This window comes from Physeter macrocephalus, unplaced genomic scaffold (assembly GCF_002837175.3).
Source record: "Physeter macrocephalus isolate SW-GA unplaced genomic scaffold, ASM283717v5 random_434, whole genome shotgun sequence".
NCBI lineage: Eukaryota > Metazoa > Chordata > Mammalia > Artiodactyla > Physeteridae > Physeter > Physeter macrocephalus.
In genome coordinates, this window is record NW_021145720.1 from 26239 (window position 1) to 48561 (window position 22323).

A 22323-nucleotide genomic window follows, 5' to 3' on the forward strand; every position below is an offset into this window, starting at 1 on the left:
AAGCACTCACATTCGTCCCCAACTTATTGCTTCAGCTCTGCGAAACCGCATCACTGAGGGCATTGCTCAAAGCTGAAATTTTACCACCAGCCTTCCTCTCTTTCAGAAGGTGAAACGGACGACTTATCTTTTCATCTGTCTACAAAACGCCCATTTCAGAGTTTCCCCTGGTTTGGGAAAGGGGAGGGAGGGGGGGACCAGTTTGGGGCTTTGCTTGGAGTGGCCCATAAGGGTACCCAGTTGACAGGGGCCCCTCTTGTGGAATCTGCCCAAGAGGGGCGGCCTCGGCATCTCTCCTTCAACGCTAACCTCCTGCTTCCCAAAGGGCTGGATCCCTCTTATGGAGAACTTTTTGACACCTTGAAGCCAGGTCCCAGAGGGGACAGAGCCAAAGTCACCATTGCTTCTGTATGGACACCTTGGGAAGCAAAGAAAGGAAGATAGAACTGGCCCTGAAGGGTTCATTTCCTCTGGGACCCGCTGAGGGTGGGCTTTTGAGGCCACCACCTGTCCCATGCTCACCAGAGGGAGAGGGGGAGGGGCGAGAGAGAACAGACCCAAAGGATGAGTCCGTGGTCATTCCCTCCCTTGGCCCTGGCCTTGGCTGGCATTGATGCCCTAAATTGGACTCGTCTAGCCAGCAGGCAAGGTAAGGTTTAGGTCAGAGCATCCTGCCAAATTCAAGGTGTCCAGACCAGACTCTTGTCATCCCCCCACCCCGAAAATTTCTTGGGGGTTCCCATTCACCAGCTGGCAGGGAGGGAGCACAGTGTTGGGAAGAGTGTGCCTCTGAGCTGCTGGCTGCATGGATCTGGTTCAGAGTCAGCTCTGCCTCTTGCTGGCTGTGTCTTTTTGAGCCAGTTGCTTAACCTCTCTGTTTCACCTATAAAATAAGTGTGCCGAGCAGATTAAATGAGATAATATACTTAAATCACCTCCTGCGATGTAGGACACGAGTGAGTGCTCATAAAGAGTGACTGCTACTATTATTATATTATTTATTTTCCTTTCCCTAACCTCTGGAGGAGTTACTAATGGACAGAAAAGCCTGCCACAGTCAAATCAACAGTAACTCTAGATAAACCTACAAGGTCATTGACCAGCAGCCTCTGCATGTGTTCTTTTTTTTTTTTCTTTTAATGTTGTTTTCCTAGAATTTGGGGTGATTTGAGGAAGAGTCCACTTCCATACACAATGGCAGCCCGTCCTGGGGAGAACGTAGGCTGCAGAAATTGGGGAAGTTTTTGCCAAGAGCGCCCTGCTGCGGGGGCTGCCGAGTCATTTTGGCGTCTGGGGGAGGAGGGTTCACCAGGTGAGTCTGTGGCTGGAGGCACGTGGAGAAGCCAAATGCAGGTTCCGACTTGAGCATTTACTGTGACTTCCCCGCTCAGTGGTTTCAAGAGGGCGTTGTCTAGCCAGTATCTGTCTTTGTTACCTCTTGCTTCCTTCCTGCTTACCTGTCCTGTATCCTCCCCCTTAGCTGTCACCATTCAGCAGCCAGGGTGGTCCTCAGCCCCAGTCCCCCTCCCTGGCTTTCCAGTGCCAACAGGAGCCCTGCGCCCAGGGGAGGCTCACACCCCCGCTCCGTAGCTTCGTGCCCTTTGGCACTACCGTTTCAAAAGCTGGTCTCTGGGTTCAGAACCCCCAGAAAGAGCTTTTCCATTCCTCCAGTTGTTCAGTGTTTAAATGAAAGCCTTAGAGCAGTGGTTCTGAAACCGGAGTGGGCAGCAGAATCATCTGGAGGTGCTTGTTAAAAACATAGGGCTTCCCTGGTGGCGCAGCGGTTGAGAGTCCGCCTGCCGATGCAGGGGACACGGGTTCGTGCCCCGGTCCGGGAAGATCCCACATGCCGCGGAGCGGCTGGGCCCGTGAGCCGTGGACGCTGAGCCTGCGCGTCCGGAGCCTGTGCTCCGCAGCAGGAGAGGCCGCGACAGTGAGAGGCCCGCGTACCGCAAAAAACAAAAACAAAAACAAAAACAAAAAACCCAGCATTTGGGGCTTCCCTGGTGGCACAGTGGTTGCGCGTCTGCCTGCCGATGCAGGGCGTCCGGAGCCTGTGCTCCGCAACGGGAGAGGCCACAACAGTGAGAGGCCCGCATACCGGAAAAAAAAATCAAACATAGATTGCTGGGACTTCCCTGCAGTCCAGTGGTCAGGACTCCGTGCTTCCACTGCAGTGGGATTGGGTTTGATCCCTGGTCGGGGAACTAGGATCCCACATGCCACGCAGCGTGGCCAAAAAAAAAAAAAAAAAAACCACACAGATCACTGGGCCTCACCTCACTTGGTTTTCTAATCGAATAAGTGCAGGACGGGGACAAGTTTGCACATCTGACAAGTTTCCAGGTGATGCTGCTGCCACTACAGCTCATCTGGGCACCACGTGTTGGGAACCTCTGGCCTGGAAAAAAGTCTCCCAGTGGCCTTAGAGGATACAGGCTTCTGTAGATGTGCAGCTCAGAAGAATCCCCAAGGGGACGAGATGGCCCCCAGAATGATCATACTCACGGGGAAGGTGGGGGACAGTTGTTCTTCAGGACTGTGATCTCTGGGGCTTTTCTGTTCATCTGTAATAAAACTAATGTTAGTAATACGCCCAGGTTGGCATCTTTCAGTTCTGCCATGAACGAACAGTTTACTTTTTTTTTTTAATATTTATTTTATTTTATTTATTTATTTATTTGGTTGCAGCAGGTGGGCTCCTTAGTTGCGGCTCGCAGGGTCCTTAGTTGCGGTTTGCTGGCTCCTTAGTTGCGGCACGTGGGCCCCTTAGTTGTGGCAGGCAGCTCCTTAGTTGCTGCAGGCGGGCTCCTTAGTTGTGGCATGCATGGGGGATCTAGTTCCCTGGCCCAGGGATCGAAACCCCCCCACCCCCTGCATTGGGAGCGCGGAGTGTTAACCACTGCGCCACCGGGGAAGTCCCCCACAGTTTACTTGTGATCCTTAAGGAAAGCAAGTCATGGCAGTGTTTTTCTGATCAGCGTGGAGTTTGGTTTTCGCTGTTGTTATCCTGTGCGGCGGGCCTGGAGAGGGCAGAACTCCAAGACCTCTGCTCCTGCCCAAGTGCCTCATCCTTCCAGAGACACCAGCTCAGGGGAGGAGGGTGCCTGGAGAGGGTGAGAGAGACACTGGGGAGCCGGCTCCTGTTTGCTCTTGCCAGCGGTGCCCGGCCCAGGCTCCTGACAGTGAATCAGCCCATCAGGCTTGGCACTCTGTGCTGAGCCAGGGTTGCCATGGAGATGGGTGAGGCTGGAGCCCACAGGTCTAGGTGGCCCGACTTGTTTCTAAAGGCCGTGAGAACACAGAGGCCCTTATCTGCACTCCCGAGGCTCCATCAGGCGTGAGTGGTGAGGCAGCTTTTGCATCCTCAGGGTTCAGCCTCTGTGGCTTCCTGGGTGGCCAGGGGCAGCTATGCTGAGGTCTCCCAAGCCCAGTATGTTAACAAAAAAATCCCGGGCTGATACGGATCTTACCGAAGGAAGGAAGTAAAGAGGTCAAATCCCCTCCCTCTGTGTGATCTGCTCCTTCAGTAACTGCTTCCTGCAGCGTGAATTCGCTCACGGAAGCAGCCTGGGATCCCAGGAAGGACAGAGGGCTCCACTCTCGGCCAACCGTGTCCCTTACCCTCCCCGCCCCACTTCTCTCCCCCCATCCCGGCTGGTGCTAGTGGAGCTCTGGAGGCATCTCCCCCAGCACACCGCGCTCACACAGACCCACAGAAGACAGACCCCCCAACTGTCCTCAGTCGCCCTGTGCCCACCCAGCCGCCTCCTCAGATCAGAGGAGGACACCCACCACCTGAGGCCACCAGAAGCCATGACTATCCCCACTTTTGTCTTCGTGTCGTTCGCAAGGTTTATCATTATTGCTGTCCTCATGATATTCCCCCCAGAATCTGGCTGGCTCTAGCACTCACGGTTGTCAGAGTGTTTTACACGTATCACTTCATTTAATCTTCCCCTTCAACCTCCTGGGTCAAAGGCAGGAAAGTATCAAATTTTTTTTTTTAATAACTTTATTTTATTTTTGGCTGTGTTGGGTCTTCGATGCTGTGTGCGGGCTTTCTCTCGTTGTGGTGAGTGGGAGCTACTCTTCGTTGTGGTGCGTGGGCTTCTCACTGCGGCGGCCCCTCCTGTTGTGCAGCAGGGGTTCTAGGTGCGTGGGCTTCAGTAGTTGTGGCACGCGGGCTCAGTAGTTGTGGCACGCGGGCTCTAGAGCACAGGCTCAGTAGCTGGCACAGGCTTAGTTGCTCCGCGGCATGTGGGATCTTCCCAGACCAGGGCTTGAACCTCTGTCCCCTGCATTGGCAGGTGGATTCTTAACCACTGCGCCACCAGGGAAGCCCCAAATTCTTTTTTTACAAATGGGAACTCTGAGGTTCAGAGAAGCTCCGGAGAGTGCTTAGCGTCACACAGCTCCTAGGTGGCAGCGCTGGAATCGGCCCCAGAGGCCACGCCCCCGTCCACACGTGCAGCCATTCTCAGCAGAGACGTGCGTTCTCCTGGGAGCGCTCAGGTGCCCCAGGATGGAGCGGCGGCGGATACGTGTTTAGAACTCTGCCAGGTGATTCTCACATCACCCCGTGGCTGGCACCAGTGTGCAACTGACAGGGGGCAGAGCTAGGGCCCCCCGCCTCTTGCCCACTGTTCCTTCTGTCATGCTACCTGTCCCTTACTAAAAAGTCTGCTGCATCCCTTGGACCAAAGTCACCAAATAGCCAGGGCTTCACAGAAGGACAATGGGACATAGGAAAGAAAGCACTGCCTTCTCCCCCGACCCCCTCCTGTCACCACCGCCCACCTCTAGCCGCTTCCAAAGTGGCAGATGGGACCACTGCAGTCTGAGGTCAGCCTCAAAGGAAACTGCTTGTGGAGAATGATCTGCCCTGCACTTCCTGGGCCAAGACAGCTGGATGGAGAAAGCGTCCATGAGTATTTTGTCCTTTTAAAAAATGTGTGACCCATCAGGTCATATTACAGAAGACAGAGGGGACCAAGGGGAAAGAGGGCCAAGCCAAGACCACCCAATGTGTTAGCCTTGGGAGGATTTTTCTTTGAAGTGCGGTTTGCCCCACGGGGAGACATGGTTCCTTCCACCTGAGGGATGGGATGCAAGGCGACAGGTACGCGCACACAGACACACGCACACACACAGGCACACTCTGAAACCTCTGCAGTCAGCCGCTTGCTCTTTTCCTCTGTGTCACCTCCAGCCTTTCTGCACGCTTGCTTCAGGCGTTTCGGGCGGTAGGGCCGCCGTTCAGTTCCGTTCTTCTGGGCTCCAGCTGGAATTGGCTTTGCAAACTCGGGAGGGGGTCCAGAGAAGCCAGGTGCCCCTAAGCAACACTGCGCTTAGGATTTGCTTTCAATTCGCCCGTTGGAATTGGAGGCCTTTCCTTTAACCCCAGGTTTGTGTTTTCGTGTGAGATTTCTGGGCCTGTCCCTGTGGGTCTGGTGTGACTCACTTGAAATCCCCACCTCTGCGTGGTGCCTTGGGCGTGTTGTGCTTTCAGCCAGGGGAGAGGAGAGGACAGGACAGGAAGCTGGGCCCGCCCGGGGCGGGGCTGGGCTTTCACGCCTCCTGAAGCTGGCATCCGCCCCAGGTGACTGGATTACCTGTGTGCTCGTCAAGGATTGGAGGGGCTATCCAAGTACTCACAATGTGGAATCCATACACTCCAGGTTTTATGAATGGTTTCAAGAATGTCTGTGAACTCTAGAGGTTGTATGGAAAATTATAGCGATGCTTTTCAGACTTTTTCTGAGACTTTCACCCAATGCTCAAAACATCTGTCATCCAGAAAAACTTCAGAATCATAAATTCACAGATATTCTAGAGTGATGAATTCAACACCTATCATCAGACATCTAAAATGTCACATATATTTTAGAGTGAAAGAATTGAACACCCAACTCTAGAGGTTGTATGGAAAATTATAGCGATGCTTTTCAGACTTTTTCTGAGACTTTCACCCAATGCTCAAAACATCTGTCATCCAGAAAAACTTCAGAATCATAAATTCACAGATATTCTAGAGTGATGAATTTAACACCTATCGCCAGACATCTAAAACATCACACACATATATATATATTTTTTAATATTTATTTGGCTTCGTGGGGTCTTAGTTGCGGCACGCGGGATCTTCGTCGCGGCATGGGGATCTTTACTTGCGGCATGCGGGACCTAGTGCCCTACCAGGGATCGAACCCAGGCCCCCGGGCATTGGACGCACGGAGTCTTAGCCACTGGACCACCAGGGGAGTCCGGCCACATACATTTTAGAGTGAAAGAATTAAAGACCCATCACCACTTGAATATTGCTATTAAAAGTATAATAATATCCAAAGCTATGTATGTTAAAGGTTTACTTTATTTAATTATATCTAGTCAACTTTAATAAAGTATTATTAAATAAAAAATGAATGCATTAAAAAAATGTCTAACTGGACTTCGGTGGGCAGTGAACACAGCAGGGCAGGCATGGACTTTTTATAAACCCTCATTTTCCAAAAGACTTGATGTGGACGTGCCCCTAAATCTCACTGTGACATTCATCACATACCCTCATGGCTCTTTCTCAGTATTTATTCTGGGCAAGTAGTTGTTCTTTGTAGTTTCTGACCCTTGTTGGGAGATGTTGGAAGATGGGTCTGGATGACAAGCCGGTGGGAAAGGAGGCTTGTCCAAGGTGAGAGGACCCAGGAGAGGAAATTCTGATGGGCTTCAGAGCTTCCCTTTCATTGAAGTCACCCTTCACTTATTGAATAATGATTTACTAATGACTGTTTGGTCCCAAGTATGGATGGGGTGCAGGGGAGCTACTGAAATGACCGAGAAGTCATCCTGCCGTCCAGGAGAGTGTAAACAGGAAGGGAGGGAGGGAGGATGCTGGAGAGGATGCTGGGGAGGAAGCTGAGGACGTCTTGGTGGGGAAGCAGCTGGCCTCGGTGGTGGCCCGGACGGCCTTCCAGGAGGAGAGGCTCCCTCCAGCTGAGGCGGGATTTACGAGACTTATTTGGGAAACTTTGAGGGATTCCATCTAAGGAGCAGAGGAGAAGGAGGCAGGGTGCAACGTTGTTACTGCTCAGAGATCCAAAAGCGCGAGGATGGAGTAGAAGCCTTAACACTTGGTGACAGCCCAAGCCTTCTGAGCCTTTCAGAGGAACGGCCACTGTCCACGAAGGGCAGGGGGCCCCACGGGGACTCCTTACCGAGTGAGGAGTTGGAGGTGGTTTAGTTACAAGCTCGGGGTGTGAAGCGCAGAGCAGCCAGGAGGGGCAGTGCAGTTGGAGGGGGAGACGGTTTGCTTTCTGGGTTTTTTTAGGATAGACAGACCTGCCCATGTGTGTTGGCAGAAGTAAGTCAGAAAGAGAAAAACAAATATCGTGTATTAACGCATATATGTGGAGCCTAGAAAAATGGTACCGATGAACCGGTTTGCAGGGCCGCAGTAGAGACACAGACGTAGAGAACAAACGTATGGACACCAAGCGGGGAAAGTGGCGGGGTGGTGGAATGAACTGGGAGATTGGGATTGACATATATACACTAATATGTATAAAATAGATAACTAATAAGAACCTGCTGTATAAAAAATAAATTAAATTAATTTTTTTTAAAAAAGTGAAACAGTAGCCGAGACACACAACAGAGGCAGGAAAGAGGTGGATTAATGGAGCAGGTTCTTGAAGGAGACAGGAAGCTTTGAAGGAGAGGCCCCACCATACACACACACACTACACACATACACGCACACACACAGAGTTTTAGAACAGCTTTAGAGGTACAGAAAAGTTGCAGAGATACTACAGAGTCCCCTTGTACTCCTCCCCGTCTCCCCTCCTGTTCACAGCTTCTGCTCCCAGGGCACATTTGTCGTAGCTCAGAAACCAGCATTGGTACGTTACTCTTAACTAAGCTAGACGTGCTCGGATTTCACCTGGTTTTCCAGCCCCGTCCCCTTTCTGTTCCAGGATACCACCCACAATACCACATGACGAGTGTCCTGTCTCCTCCGTCTCCTCTGGCCTGTGACAATTTCTGTCTGTCCTCATTTTTCATGACCCTGACAGTTTTGAGACATTCTGGTCAAGTATTTTGTAGAATGTCCGCAGGTTAGGTTTTGTCTCGTGTTTTTCTCCTGGCCCATCTTCTAAGAAGAAACTGAGCGTGCGTGAGGAAATAAAGAAATCTCCAATAAAACGATGGGGAAAACTGTCCTTTTTCCCTGGGATATCAAATGGGTGGGACCTTTTCTGGCCTGAAGGCGGAATGTGTCCCTTTGGCTTTTGTTGGAAAGCGGGAACCAGGCCCACTGGCAGAGCCTGGGGCTGGGAGTGGAGGGGCTGTACCTTCTACTTCTACTTCTACTTCTGTCCCCACCAGACCGGTTGGTCTGGTGCCCTCTTTTAGGGACCCCATGAGCAGGGAATTGTCTGAGCATCCTTGGCCCGTGCACTCTAGTCCTGCCATGATGGGTAAGAGGTGGGCTGCAGCCGTGGCCTCTGCGTGGCTGACATTCCTGCCACATGCTGTTCATTAACCCTGGAGGAAACCGTCAACTTCTTGGTCCCCCAGACCCCTGTTTCCTTATTTTATGGAGTCCCTCAGTAACTGGCTGGCACCCTTTTTGTTTTAATGGAAGTATAGTTGATTTACAATGTTGTGTTAGTTTCTGGTGTACAGCGAAGTGATTCAGTTATACATATGTAGATATTCTTTTTCATATTCCTTTCCATCATGGTTTATTACAGGATATTGAATATAGTTCCCTGTTCTATACAGTAGGACCTTGTCGTTTATCTATGTTATATATAGTAGTTTGTATCTGCTAGTCCCAAACTCCTAATTTATCCCTTCCCCATCCCCTTTCCCCTTTGGTAACCATTTGTTTTCTATGTCTGTGTGTCTGTTTCTGTTTCGTAAATAAGTTCACTTGTGTCATATTTTAGATTCCACAGATAAGTGATATCATACGGTATTTGTCTTCCTCTTTCTGACTTACTTCACTTAGTATGAGCATCTCTAGGTCCATCCACGTCTCTACAAGTGACCCAATTTCGTTCCTTTTTGTGGCTGAGTAATATTCCATTGTATATATGTACCACATCTTCTTTATCCATTCATCTGTCGACGGACACTTAGGTGGCTTCCATGTCTTAGCTACTGTGAATAGTGCTGCTCTGAACATTGGGCTGGCACCCTTTTTAAAGGTTAAAGCTCTTGGTGCTTGCTGGTCATTCCTGTTTGGTTTTTCCTAGGACTCAAGTAGCTGGGGGTGAGAGCCAGGTGGGGGGCTGGGGGACCCCTTTGTGCACACACCGAAAAGTGTGCGCTCCTGGGAAGTGCTCTGAGCTCCCCGGATAGCACTGCCTGCACACCCAGGAAGGCCACTGTTAAGTGGTGTCATGGCCCTGTGACCTCCAGCCAACTGAAGCAGTTTCTCCAATAGCGTTACAGAAAACGGGGCAGCTGTTGGCAGCTTCCCTTCAGGCCAGTTAACTCAGTAATTCAAACAAAACAGGCAGCAGTACTCATTTCTCTGTGATTTTGGTGAACCGAGCCTCCCAGTCCCGCCCCTGTCCTCCCTTCCTCCTGGGTTTCTTGAACCTTCCTCCTAGCTCATGGTGAGTTTTTAGGCAGAAGAAACTGAGATCTATTACTGCTTTTTCCACTTCTTTTTTTTTTTTTGGCCGCACAATGTGGCATGCGGGTTCCCCAACCAGGGATCGAACCTGCGCCCCCTGCAGTGGTAGCGCGGAGTCTTAACCACTGGACCGCCAGGGAAGTCCCATGCTTTTTCCCCTTCTGCAGAGCCAGCCACTTTTCCTTCCTCCTGATGTTAGGTCTGGGGTGGTGTCCAGATGTGGCAGGACCCTGGACTCCTCTCCTGTATCTGGCCTTGTCCTTGGCCGGGGTGGGACCTTCTGGGACATTGTTCTCCCCACAGTGTTCTTCTTGCCACCTGTGCGTGTGGACCAGGTAAAAGGTAAACGACTGGCTCCGGATCCTCGAAACCAAAAATGGAAGTTTCGTTTGGGTGCTGTTACCTGTGCATGGGATCACTCCCAAAGAGACCCAGCTCCTGGCCTGACAAGTTTCTGGGCAGAGTGGAGCTGTCATCATCTTTTTTTGTTTGTTTTGAGCAGAACCACTGTCTTTACATCATCATCTTTTGTAGCTTCGTTCTTTTGGATGGGATTGTTTTTGTTCTTTTTGTGGTGATTCGTTTAAGAATTTTTCCAGCAGAGTAAGGGGTGGATGAGTAACTTTATCCACAGGGAGAATGACTGGAGGATAATCCTTGGATAAGCACAGGCAGCCTAGAGCAGAAAGGACGTGAAAGGACATGGCTCTCTCAGGCCCAGGTGCTCTCAGCGACAGCCCCGCCAAGATAAGGGCGAGAGGGGAGACTGAGGCCGGGGCTTGTGGCTCAGTGCTAACCACAATCTAGGACTACCTGCAAGTGCGTGTGAAGCTCCAGCCTCCAGGCTTTTCAGGTTAATGCTTTCATATTCCCAAAGAAGCCAGTGGCCTCCGTCTTCCATTTTCCAGGAATCTGATTGGGCCTACTTGTGTTGGGGGTGGAGAAGGGGGAACCACTACCTTCTTTCTTATAACTCTCCAAGACCCCAGGGGAGCTAGACCAGGGTCTTGGGTCTTAGTCCCCGGTGCACCGAGATGTCCCAGCTGGGCCCTTGTTCTAAGAGGTCCTGAGAGTCAGGAGAACCCAGACTGAACCAGAGCATCCGAGCTCACCACGCCTGTTTGCCAGATGGGAGAACTGAAGTGAACAGAACTCTAAGGAATTCCAGACCCTCACTACCGCTACGGGAGTAGACAAGGGTGGTGTTTTTTTTTTGTTTGTTTGTTTTTTTTTTTTTTTTTTTTTGGCCGCGCCAGGCAGCATGCGGGATCTTATTTCCCCGACCAGGATTGAACCCGCGCCCTCCCTGCAGTGGAAGCACAGAGTCCTAACCACTGGACCGCCAGGGAATTCCCTGTAGACAAGGTTTTAACTCTACTGCAGTGTGAAGTCTTGGGTTGCCCCTCCCACTGTTGCTGTCTCCACTCTCCACCCAGCACGTCCAAACCCGCTGCAAAGTCATGGGAAAAGGAGAGAAGCAGAGAGAGAGAAGAGGCCTGTCTATACTGCAGGCTGTCCTGGCCCTTGGGGCAAAGAACCCAGCTCCCTGAGGAGGAGGGTTCTGACACAGGGTGCCTCTATTGAGGAGGGTGGGCCAGCAAAACCTGGGGCTGGGCATTGGTCCTGAGCCCACACACCCTCATCCAGCCGGCCACCACCCACAGCCTGTGAGTCACCCCAGCAAGCCCTGGTACAGGCCAGCAGCAGTGGGGAGGGGAGCTCAGCTGGCCTGGCGGGGCTTGGCAGGGGGCCTCCTCCCTGGCATCAAGTTCAGCAGTGCCTGACGGGCCAGGGCCAGGATTGATGCCTCCGTCTTTCCTTACTGGGAGAGTCTGCCCTTTAGGATCCAGTATCTCAACTTGCCCACCTATGAAACGGGATTTTCACTCAATTATAGGATCAGACAATCCTCTGGAGATTTCTTATCTGATGTTTACAAGGATCAGCCATAAGTAAATGTCCACCTAAGCCTGGAGTCGGGTGGGTCAGCTTGTTAGGCTTCCCTGTGTGAAGAGAGAGGCGCCGGATGTGGGTACGTTTCACCGAGCAGCATGGTTTAGTCCGGAATCACAGCTGCCCTCACAGCCCAGGGAGGTACCTACGCGTTGGGCGATTTTTTTCCTTTTTTTTATTGTCTGGTATGTATACAGAGGAGTGCAGAAAACACGGTGTGAAGGATAATTGTGAAGTGAATATCCGGGCCACTACTGCCCAAGTCAAAGCTAGAATATTGCCAGTGCCCTAGACCCGCCTCCCCCCTCCCTCCCCCCAGTGCTGTTCCCTCATCAGAAACCCCGCCCTCCCTACAGACCACCACTCACTGGACTTTACGATCATCACTTCCTTCTTTTTCTGTTATGATATACCTGCACTCCTAAACAAGAGTTTTTAACTGTATGGAATCGTATTGTACGTGTTCGGTGCGTTTGCTTCTTCTGATTAACGTCGTGAGAGGCACTCACAGTATTGCACCAACTGTGGCTGGTTCATTTTCACGGCTGTATAATATTCTGTTGTCCACGAGGTATCCGTCCCTGTACTGCTGGTAGACAATTGTTTATTCCCAACTGGCTGGTATTTTTAGCAAATGGCTCGATCCCCTGCTCCCACCCCCACCTGGCTGCTGCTACTTCCAGGTGCCCGGTGAGGGGCAGAGGCCAAGGGCGGCTCACCTGAGATAGGGCGCCGCGCTGCTCCTGACGGCCAGGCTCACGCCCACGTCCTGTGTGTCTTGCAGCTTGCCGGGATCGCGGTCCTTGCCGTCGGACTATGGCTCCGATTCGACTCGCAGACCAAGAGCATCTTCGAGCAAGAGAATAATAATTCCAGCTTCTACACAGGTGAGGCGGGGACCTTGCTGTTCCCTCCAGCTGTGGAGAGTCCATGTTGATCCAAGGACTTGGGCTGGGGAGGACTTTTGCTCCAGCTGCCTTGCCAGTCGGGTCCTTTTCCAGCTGTGCTTTTGTGTAGTCGTGCCCACGCATTTGCATTAGACTGATGTGGTTTCTTTTTCCAAGCTGACCGAGCCTGGCACTGGGACCATTCTCTGATGTGAAGTCAGCTCTGCCAAAGCTGCTGCCACCCTGGAGGGTTTCAGAACCTCTGTTCTTGTCTCTGAATCTCATGTCTAAGAAGGCTTGTTCATTTCTTTAATTTAAAAAACTTTGTCCTGGGGACCCACAGAGCCAGGGGAAGGAGAGGGGGAGCATCTCCCCCACGGTTCAGACAGGGGCTCAGAGACCCAGAGGACCTGCCTCCTGGATAACATTCAGATTAATAGCAGAGACTAGAAGAGACACCAGCCCCTCAGACCCCTGCGCTGGGGCACAGGCCATGCATGTTAAGTCTTATCTGTTTTCTAAAGTGATTTTGTTTTAGGGCAAAGGCTTCCAGTTTGAAGATAAATAGATTTAGCGGGTTTCTTTCTGCACATGGGTCCTTTGGCATCTTCTTCTAGCATCGTTCTGTCACTTTCACCAGCATATTGCCGTGTAAGCACCTCTAACAGGAGTGGGAGGGCCGGGGCCTGTCTGAGGCAGTTCCCTGGTTTCTGAGTCAGCTCACAGATCCCCTCGCCTCTCCCCTCGCCTGGTTGGGGGATGGGAAACACTTCATTTGCGAGAAACAAAAGCAGCCCCCTATTTTTAGGAGGATGCTGTCATGTCATCAGGCTCAAAGTGTAAGTTTGGTCACTTCCTTTCCACCCACCAAAGAAGTTATTTTTAAAAAAAGACAGAGCAAACAGTCTGAAGAGCGTTATCACCCAGACCTTCAGGAAGAACGCAGTGGCCAGTGGTGCATGACCCCCTCCCGCCTCCCAGGGCCAGCCTCCAGCTGGTGGCCCCGCAGGCGCCTGGGTCTGGGGATGGTTTCCCTGCCTTCATCTCTTTTTGGTGGTGGTGTTAGTTGGGGTTTTTTAGGGCGTGTCTCCCTATTGTCAGAAAGAAAGTAAGGGAAAGAAAAGCACAGCATACTATTTTTTTTAAACTACACACACACACACACACGCTCTTCCCTGTTGGCACAGTGGTTAAGAATCCACCTGCCAATGCGGGGGACACGGGTTCGATCCCTGGTCCGGGAAGATCCCACATGCCGCAGAGCAACTAAGCCCGTGCACCACAAGTACTGAGCCTGCGCTCTAGAGCCCGTGAGCCACAACTACTAAAGCCAGTGAGCCACAACTAGTGGAGCCCGCGCTCCTAGAGCCCGTGCTCCGCAACAAGAGAAGCCACCGCAAGGAGAAGCCCGCGCACCGCAACGAAGAGTAGCCCCCGCTCTCTGCAACTAGAGAAAGCCCTAGCGCAGCAACAAAGACCCAACGCAGCCAAAAATAAATAAAGTTTAAAAAAAAAAAAGTACATTGAAAACTACACACACAGTTTTTAGGGAGCAGGTTTCCATAGGGCCCTGACTTGTTTAGCTAGAGCATTCTTTTGTGAGGTTTTTGGCGGCCTCGGCAGGGCTGGAAGGCCACCCTGTGAGCTGAGACAGTGGGACTGCAGGGTAGGGGCAGGGGCTGAGGGCAGGCCTTGATCTCTCCAAGTCACGTCACAACAGGGAGCTGGGGACCCTCCGCCGGGAGAGCAGACCTGGGGGCAGGCGTGTGCAAGCGGGTGGCATTGTCCTAGAGCGAGTCCCCGGCCTCCCCATGCTCTGCAGGTGCCTGGCTCCATACCTCTGGTCGCTTCCAACAACCAGTTTCTGTCTTGTTGTCTAGGACTCTGGCTCATTCTGTGTATTTTTTTTTTTATCGGAGTCTAGTCGATTTACAATGTTGTGTTAGTTTCAGGTGTACAGCAAAGTGAGTCAGTTATACATATATCCACTCTTTTCTATTTTTATTTTTTTTGGCCTCGTGGCTTATGGGATCTTAGTTTCCCGACCAGGGATTGAACCTGGGCCCTCTGCAGTGAAAGCGTGGAGTCCCAACCACTGGACCGCCAGGGAAGTCCCTCCCTAGGCCTTTTGACTTTGCCCCAGTTGTGGTCAGGGGAGACAGGCCTCCGGCACCAGCACCCCAGCAGGTGACAGGTAGGAAAGTCAGGCAGGTGACAAGAGAGTGACAAGCATACAGCCAGAGGGGCCAGGCCTGCCTCCAGGAATCTCCCAGGACTCAGGTCCCCTGGTCATTGCGGCGTCCTTCTGATGGCCCGTGGTCCTACCTGAGGTGACCAGGAGCTGGTCTGAAGGCACATCCCAAAGAGACACAGCAACCCCTACTCAGGGACCAGTGGCCACTGCCCCCTGAGCTCTCATAGACAGATACAAACCGTCTGCACTGGACCCCCTTCCTGGGAAAGGGCTCAGCTTTGAAGACTTCATTCTGCTGGCAGAAGCCCAGGGCTTGGAGGGTGATGCAAGTGACATCACATAGAACACAGTCAGCAACTGACCACTTGGGCCTGGCTGGGCCCCGCGCTTCGCTGAGTGCTTTGGGCAACTGAATAATTGTCATCCCCGGGCAAAGGGCCAAGGAGGCTTCGTTCTCTGTGTCCCCTTCCCCCTCGGGCTGTGACATCAGCCTTTGCATTGACCCACAGCCCCTCTTCCAGCAGAGAGTGCCAGCTCCATCCCGGCTGCTCTTCCTGACATCATGGGGTGACCGTCCCTTGCACTTGGGCACAAGCCATCTGCAGGGCAACCCACAGGCCAGCCTGGCCATGCAGCTGACCCTTCAGGAAACCTGAAGGACCCAGGGGTGTCTTTTCTCCAGCGGGGCCACAGCTTTCAAAGCGGAGAACGAAAGCATAATCAGGCAGAGAAGCGAGGGAAGAAACTTTGCAACGTTCAGAACAGTCTCTAGTGGATCCAGAACGGCTGACAGCCTTATATGGGCCTTCTCTCCAATTCGGGCCCTGGCGATTCAGGCCGTCAACAGTATCCATAATCCCAGGCTGCAAACAAATTGGGGAACTTCTTCTCCTTGGTCCCAGGCCAGCAGCCCTTCTTAAGTCCTTGGTCCAGCCCTCAGTGGGATGGACGGGGCTGGGAGAGAACCATCGGGGAGCAGACTTAGGTTCCTCGGAACCCCCGCTTGACTTCTTTGGAGACAATAAACTGTTCTCGGCAAGTGGAGGCCAGAGGCTCTGCCAGATTTTGTTCTGCACACAAACGGGTGTGGGGAGCACTGTTTGCAAGATGGGATGGGGGTGATGACGAGAGGCTGATGTGTCCCCTGCCTTCCCGAGGCCAAGAGCCCCAGTAAACAGGTGAAAAAGAAGGCTTTTGTGTAAAGGACACGGCAGATGCTACTGCTTCACTAAAAGCTTTTTTTTTTCTTTTTGTTTTTGGACTAGGCCTATAATGTCAGCCTGAAAAAAGCAGAATAAACAGCCCTTAAGCAAATGAATACAGTCATCCCAGAGAAGGCTCCGTGACAAATAACTTTTTCCATGAGTCAGACTGAAGGCTAACATCCACTTGTTTTATAAAGGGGAATGCTTTGTCATTGATCACCATCAGCCCCTGCTCACAAGCTCGGGGTGTAGACCAGGCGGAGCCTGTCCCAGGGGAAGCCCTGGATGGCCCTTTGAAGCGGCAGCCCTCACCCTGCAGTGGATGGAAGGCTTCTGGGGTTGCTGCTCATAGCTGAGCCGCCCTGTGGCCTGACGGCTGCTGTCAAAAAATCCCCATAAACAGGGCTTCCCTGGTGGCGCAGTGGCTGAGAGTCCGCCTGCCGAGGCAGGGGACGCGGGTTCGCGCCCCGGTCCGGGAGGATCCCGCGTGCCGCGGAGTGGCTGGGCCCGTGAGCCGTGGCCGCCGAGCCTGCGCGTCCGGAGCCTGTGCTCCGCGACGGGAGAGGCCACGGCAGAGGGAGACCCGCGTACAGAAAAAAAAATAAATAAATTTTTAAAAATCCCCATAAACAGCCGCCAAGGAATTGCTCATCTTTATCCCCCACGGGATGGAGAGGGTGAAGCCAAGACACCCCAGATCTTGCAGCTGTCTGAGCAAGATCTAAAACCAAGACCCTTGGTCCTAAAATCTTCATCTGCTGAGCCCAAGATTGGATATTAAATATTAACCCACAGGCCCATGAGGAGAATGTTCTCTCTGCGTGGGAAACGCTTCTTCCTTTAAGTGGCTCTCTGTTGCCGCCAGCCTGACTCCCCTGCCTTCTGCCAGGGTTGCCCGGCCAGGCTGAGATCTGGACGGAGAGAAAACGCGTCTGTGTGATGTGATCATCCCCCCTCAACTCTATTTTATGTGCTTGTAAATCCTCCTGATCTCTTGATACCCCCTGTTTATTCAGCCCCTGCGACGGAGCTCAAAGGAGGGACCTCATCCTTTGTTTTGCCCCAGTGGGGAGAGATGAGGAGACGGGGAGAAACGGGGGCCGTGTTACTGCCCCCGCTCCCCGGGGTCCCCAAGTCAGAGCCCAGACCCGAAAGCGCTGCCACTTCTCCTGCGGTGCCCGTGTGTGGGCGGGGCGGACCTGCCTCCCCAAGTGCAGCCTGGGGCCCCATGGAGTGGACGACCTAGCAGGATGGGACTTGACTCCAGGACAAGCTGCATTTGTCCCCTTGCCCGGGCCGGGCCGGGCGTGCACGGGAACAATACCCATATTCATCGGGGTTTGCCAGCAAGGCCACGTGACTTGACATCACGACAGATGTGGGGAGGGGACGGGCAGAGGACAAACGCTCCCTTGTGTGCGCCCCTCGCTGTGCTGCCCGGGAGTCTCAGCCACGGGCCGCTGCGAGGTCTGCTGCCTACACAGCTCCGGCCCGGGAGGAGGGTACGGATGTGGGACGGTGAAATCACCGTGACACCTGCCGGCGTGCTCGTCGCAGTGTCCCGTTGTGTGTTGCGGCGAAGAAGCATGCCTACTTTAGGGAGGTCTCCCTGCTCCCGGTGAGAGGACAGCAGGGAGGGAGCAGCACATCTGTGAGGCTCAGCGTCACAATCGTGATTATTCACAATTGTCCATCCTTCTTATTGTGAAGACTGGCAGTAGCTGATTGTACGTCAGCTATACCTTGATAAAAAGATTAAAAATTTTAAAATGAAACTTAGATTAGCAGTAGCTAGCACTTGTTGTGGACGTTTGGAGCATATGGCCTAATCCTCACAGCAATCCTTGCGCTGGGCGTTTTTCCTGTCCCCAGTTTGCAGATGGAAGACAGTTACACAGAGAGATAAGTGGCCTTCCCAGGGTCCCAGAGCCGGCTTTCAAACCCAGGAATTTGGGGCTCTCGGCGTGTGACAGGAGGCCCCTCCCAGCAGTGGACAGAACATGCCTGCATGCCAGGGAGGCCTAGGACTTCTCTGCCAGTTTTCCCGGGGGGGCCGGGGCCGGTGGGGGGTGGAGGAGGGAACCGGGGAAGGGGGTGTGGTCACCGCAGGTCAGGTGTGCTTCTCAAGAATATAACTGCACGATGGTCCCCTCTGGGCATTCCCTGGGGGAGTGTGGAATGACTAGGGCCGGGGCTGTGTCCCACTGTGTTCCCCTGTCCCAGGCCAGAGTTGTGGAACTCAACAGCCCTTCACCACCCCTTCTCCATCGGACACCCCAACTGAGTGCTTAGAAACCTTGTCACTCACCTTCCCTCTAGCAAGGAGGATCCTTTCCACTCTTAACCTGGTGTAACTGAATGGCAGCTGTCAGATCTCACTGGTGTGCTGTAAGGGATCTTTTGAAATTTTCTAGCAACCAACTTCTCATTTCACTAATAAGAAAATAAGGAAATTGTGATCTTAGCCAAGATCCCACAGCAGTTAGTAGCAGAGTTGGAACCAGAACAAGGGTCTTCTGACACCCAGGCTGTTCTTTGCACTAGAGCAGGGTTCTCGTGCCCTCGGACGTTGCTAAGTGTGCAGGCCTGGCTGCCACCAGGCAGCAGGGCGGCGAGGCACCCCCTCTGGGAACGTGGCAGAGCTGGCCCGCCCGGAGCGTGGGTGTCTGCGTGTGCACAGCCCCTTCCTGCTGAAGGCTTGCTCTCCTAGCCTCTTGTGTCGGGTAGAGGCCAGCAGGAGGTTTGTCAGAGCCTCAGGAAGTTAGCCCGAGTTTGGAGAGTCTGATTTAACTAGCGGGAGTGGGTCCATCCAGCTGGAGACAGCTGACAGACTGCACCGGTCTGTCCTGAGTAGGATCTGGGGCTCCCGTGGATGTTCTCTGTCCCAGGGCGGGGGTAATGGGCACCTTCCAGGAGGGCTGAGGGTGAGGTGGGAATGGGGGCTTGATGGGTGGGTCCCAGAGGAGAGACAGGTGGGAGGAGGCTGTTTGGGACTCTTGTTCCCTGAGACGGGGGGCAGTAAGGATGCAGAGAGGGAACGGGATCCGGAAGCACCTACGCGTCCCCGCTAACAGCTCCTTGTCCTGTCCTCTGCCCTGTGCCCTCAGGAGTCTACATTCTGATTGGAGCCGGCGCCCTCATGATGCTGGTGGGCTTCCTGGGCTGCTGTGGGGCTGTGCAGGAGTCCCAGTGCATGCTGGGACTGGTGAGTGTCCCCTCTGTGCCCACAGCCCCTGGTGTCCCAGGGGGCGGGGCAGGGCAGAGCGAGTGCCCATCTCGTTGCCCCCATCCCTGGCCCCCGTGATGACACGCTCCTCCTCTTCCTTTCTGGAGCCTCGGTCTTATCACTTCCCTTAGGCAACTAAATGCCAGGAGCTTGTTTTTCCCTTTGTCGAGGACCACGTTTGCTTTTTGTCCCTGAATCCACAGGTACCTCCACCTCCCCTTCTTGTTTCAGAATTTGTTACAGTTTTCCTCAAACTCCGGATTGTATTCACCTCCTTCTTTCCTCAAATCTCTGTGGTTTTTGTGAGCAGGTGAGGGTGTTTTATCACTGACTCTTCGTTGGCACCTCAGAGATACCAGTTCTGGGGTGTGTGCCACTCTCTCCCGCTGCGGCCTTCCCCTCCTGGCCGTGGCTGAGCGCTGGCAGTTCTGTGGACGCCCTCCCGTCCTTCCAGGCATCCCTTCCCGCCCCCAGATGCCGGGTCCCCAGATGCCTGTTCCGGCCGGCCGGCCGGCTGGGGCTGTGCCTCTCTCACCCCAGCCCTTTCCCTTGCAGTTCTTTGGCTTCCTCTTGGTGATATTTGCCATTGAAATAGCTGCGGCCATCTGGGGATACTCCCACAAGGATGAGGTAGGTTTTTCCCGTAAGGTCTCTTGGGAGTCGGGGGATGGGGTGATGGCGGTGGAAAGGTGTCCCGGGAGCTCCCCAGGGAAGGGGATGCGAGCGTTCACACTACCCTGTGCGGGGGGGTGCCGGCCACCGCTTCCCGTGCCCTGGACGGCGCTGGCACGGGGCGGGTGTTCGGGCAGTATTGTTGGGTCGGTGTGTCTGCCCCTCACACCTCAGCAGCCCTCCCCTCAACTTCTCTGGAACACGACTTAGGGAAGAATGGCTTTGTCTGGCCCGGACCCACCCACCCCCCTCCCCTCGTCTCTAAATGGGAGCCACCACCAGCCAAGAGCTGTACCCCGTTCTCTGGGGGGTCCAGAGATGCGTGGGTGGTGGTCCCCACTTCAAGGAGCTTTGACACCCAGTGTGGGAGAAAGACATGCATTTGACTAGTGTCACGAAGTCATTTATAATCAGAAGCCCCGTGGGATTTGAAAGCCAGCGTGGGGAAGGGGACCCTCTTCTGGCTTCACCGGGAGAGGGGGGTGTTGACCTAAACCCGGAAGGAGAGAGAGGATTTCAGGAGGAAAGCTGGTGGAGGCTGGGCCTTCCCGGCAAAGAAAGGGTCTGAGCACAGCTGAGCGGTGGGCTCAGTGGGGGGCCAGGGTGGGCTGCATCAGAACGGTGTTTCAGGAAGGGCTGTCTTGTCATGTTTAGCAGGAGGGGCAAAAGAAGAGAGATAGTGGGTACAGGCATTCTTAAACCCGGCTGCACCCAGGTGCAGAAGCACAACGATACTCCCTTCGTATTGTAAAATAATAGCTAGTCCTTACCCCTGTTTGCACCAGACACTGTGCGACAGGCTTAATGCGGTATCACCTTTAAATCCTTGCCGTAACCTCTGAGGTGGGGACTATTATAATCTCCGTTCTACGTGTGCAGAAACTCATGTACAGAGAGGTTTGGTAATTTGTCAAAAGTCACCCAGTCTCTGAGTGAAGAAAAAAAGATGGAAGCCTGAGAAACTAGCCGAATCAGGGGTAGGATTTTTGTTTTTAGCTCCTTAGATTGAGGCAATTTAATTTTGTTTCTAGGTAGAAGGGAAAGAGCCAGGTGGGGCTGAAGGGACCAACCAAAGGTGCAAAAAGAAGGGGAAATGGCTGGAGCGGTTCCTAGAGGACGTGGGAGGAGATGAGGGGGGACCCCGGAGGCCCCGAGGCGGGGAGGTCCTGGTCCAGTGTCTCGTCCGCTCCGGGAATTTGTGGCTGCACGTGAACAAGACGGAACAGGTGACGTTTGTTCATAACGAAGCCATCTCTGCTCCTGTCTTGTCTGTGCATCCCAGGTGATCAAGGAAGTCCAGAAATTTTACAGGGACACCTACAACAAGCTGAAAAACAAGGACGAGCCCCAGCGGGAGACGCTGAAAGCCATCCACTACGCGGTACACCGGCTTCGCTAAGACCCTCCTCCTTGCCTTTCTTCAGAGCGTGTGTGCATCTCTATTTCAGTCCTCTTTATTTATCTCTCCCACCCCCATCCCTGTCCTTCCCTCTGCAGCTGGACTGCTGTGGTTTGGCTGGGGGAGTGGAACAATTTATCTCAGACATCTGCCCCAAAAAGGACATAATCGACAACCTCACGACGAAGGTAAGCTTACGCGCAAGACCCTCGTGCCCGGCCCAGCTGCTCTGGGCCAATCCTGCCAAAGTGGACTTGCATTCAGCCCCCTTGTTCTGGGAGGACAGCATCCCAGGGCTTCCTAGACACCTCTTCCCCCTGGGAAGGACCCAAGATGGCCATCTCCTTTCTCCCCTGCCCTGGGCCTCTGTTTCCTCAAGGGCAGCAAAACAAAGGCCAGGGAAATAACAAAGTGTTCTAGCTCCCTGCAACGACTGGGCCCTCCAGCCTTCGTGCATGGGCGATGGCTCCCAGGCCTGGACTCCTGCTTTATAGACTTGTGAGCAGCTCATGATTGTGAGCTAGAGCGAATGTCCAAACTGCAGAATAATAGGAGGTAACCCTATGGCCAGATAAGACATGGACCCCAAAACAAGGGCTCACCCCTCTTCCTTCCCTGATTTCTTGCCCAAATTTTGGGGACCCACCTCCCATCTCTCTCCTGGTTCTCCTTTCCATCCACCAGCCAGTCCCCAGCCCTTGCTCTGGGACCGCCAGCGCTCCGGGCATGAGACGGGTGCCGTGGGGTGGTGGGGGGAGCCTGGAGCAGGACCGTGTGTGACCTGGGTCTTGGTTTGCCCCCCGCAAGCCCTGCCCTGAAGCCATCGAAGAGGTCTTCCAAAACAAGTTCCACATCATCGGCGCCGTAGGCATCGGGATAGCGGTGGTGATGGTGAGTGCTGGGGGGCGTCGGGAGGGAGTCTTAGTCATTAAGGTTGATCGAGCCCTTGCTCTGGCCAGGCACTGTTTTAACTAGTCAACTACTTTATCAACCAATTTAAGCCTCGCCGTATCCTCGAAGTGGGAACTGTTCGTATTCCCATTTTACAGACTCGGGCCCGGAGAGACAGAGGGGTTGAGTACGTTGATCAAAGTCTCTGAGGTCAGGGGTGAAGCATCTGTGGGATGTGAACTCACTG

At 53.4% G+C, this 22323-nt stretch overlaps 1 protein-coding gene across 1 annotated transcript in view; it reads left to right on the plus strand.

Annotated features, from left to right (window-relative positions):
• CD9 (CD9 molecule) overlaps window positions 1–22323 on the plus strand; it is a 36909-nt gene that overhangs the window by 13189 nt on the left and 1397 nt on the right. The window contains exons 2-7 of the mRNA XM_007103670.4: window positions 12387–12489; window positions 18996–19093; window positions 19670–19744; window positions 21069–21167; window positions 21284–21373; window positions 21993–22076. Of these exons, the coding sequence (XP_007103732.1) occupies window positions 12387–12489; window positions 18996–19093; window positions 19670–19744; window positions 21069–21167; window positions 21284–21373; window positions 21993–22076 (549 nt within the window). The remainder of the gene's footprint in view (window positions 1–12386; window positions 12490–18995; window positions 19094–19669; window positions 19745–21068; window positions 21168–21283; window positions 21374–21992; window positions 22077–22323) is intronic.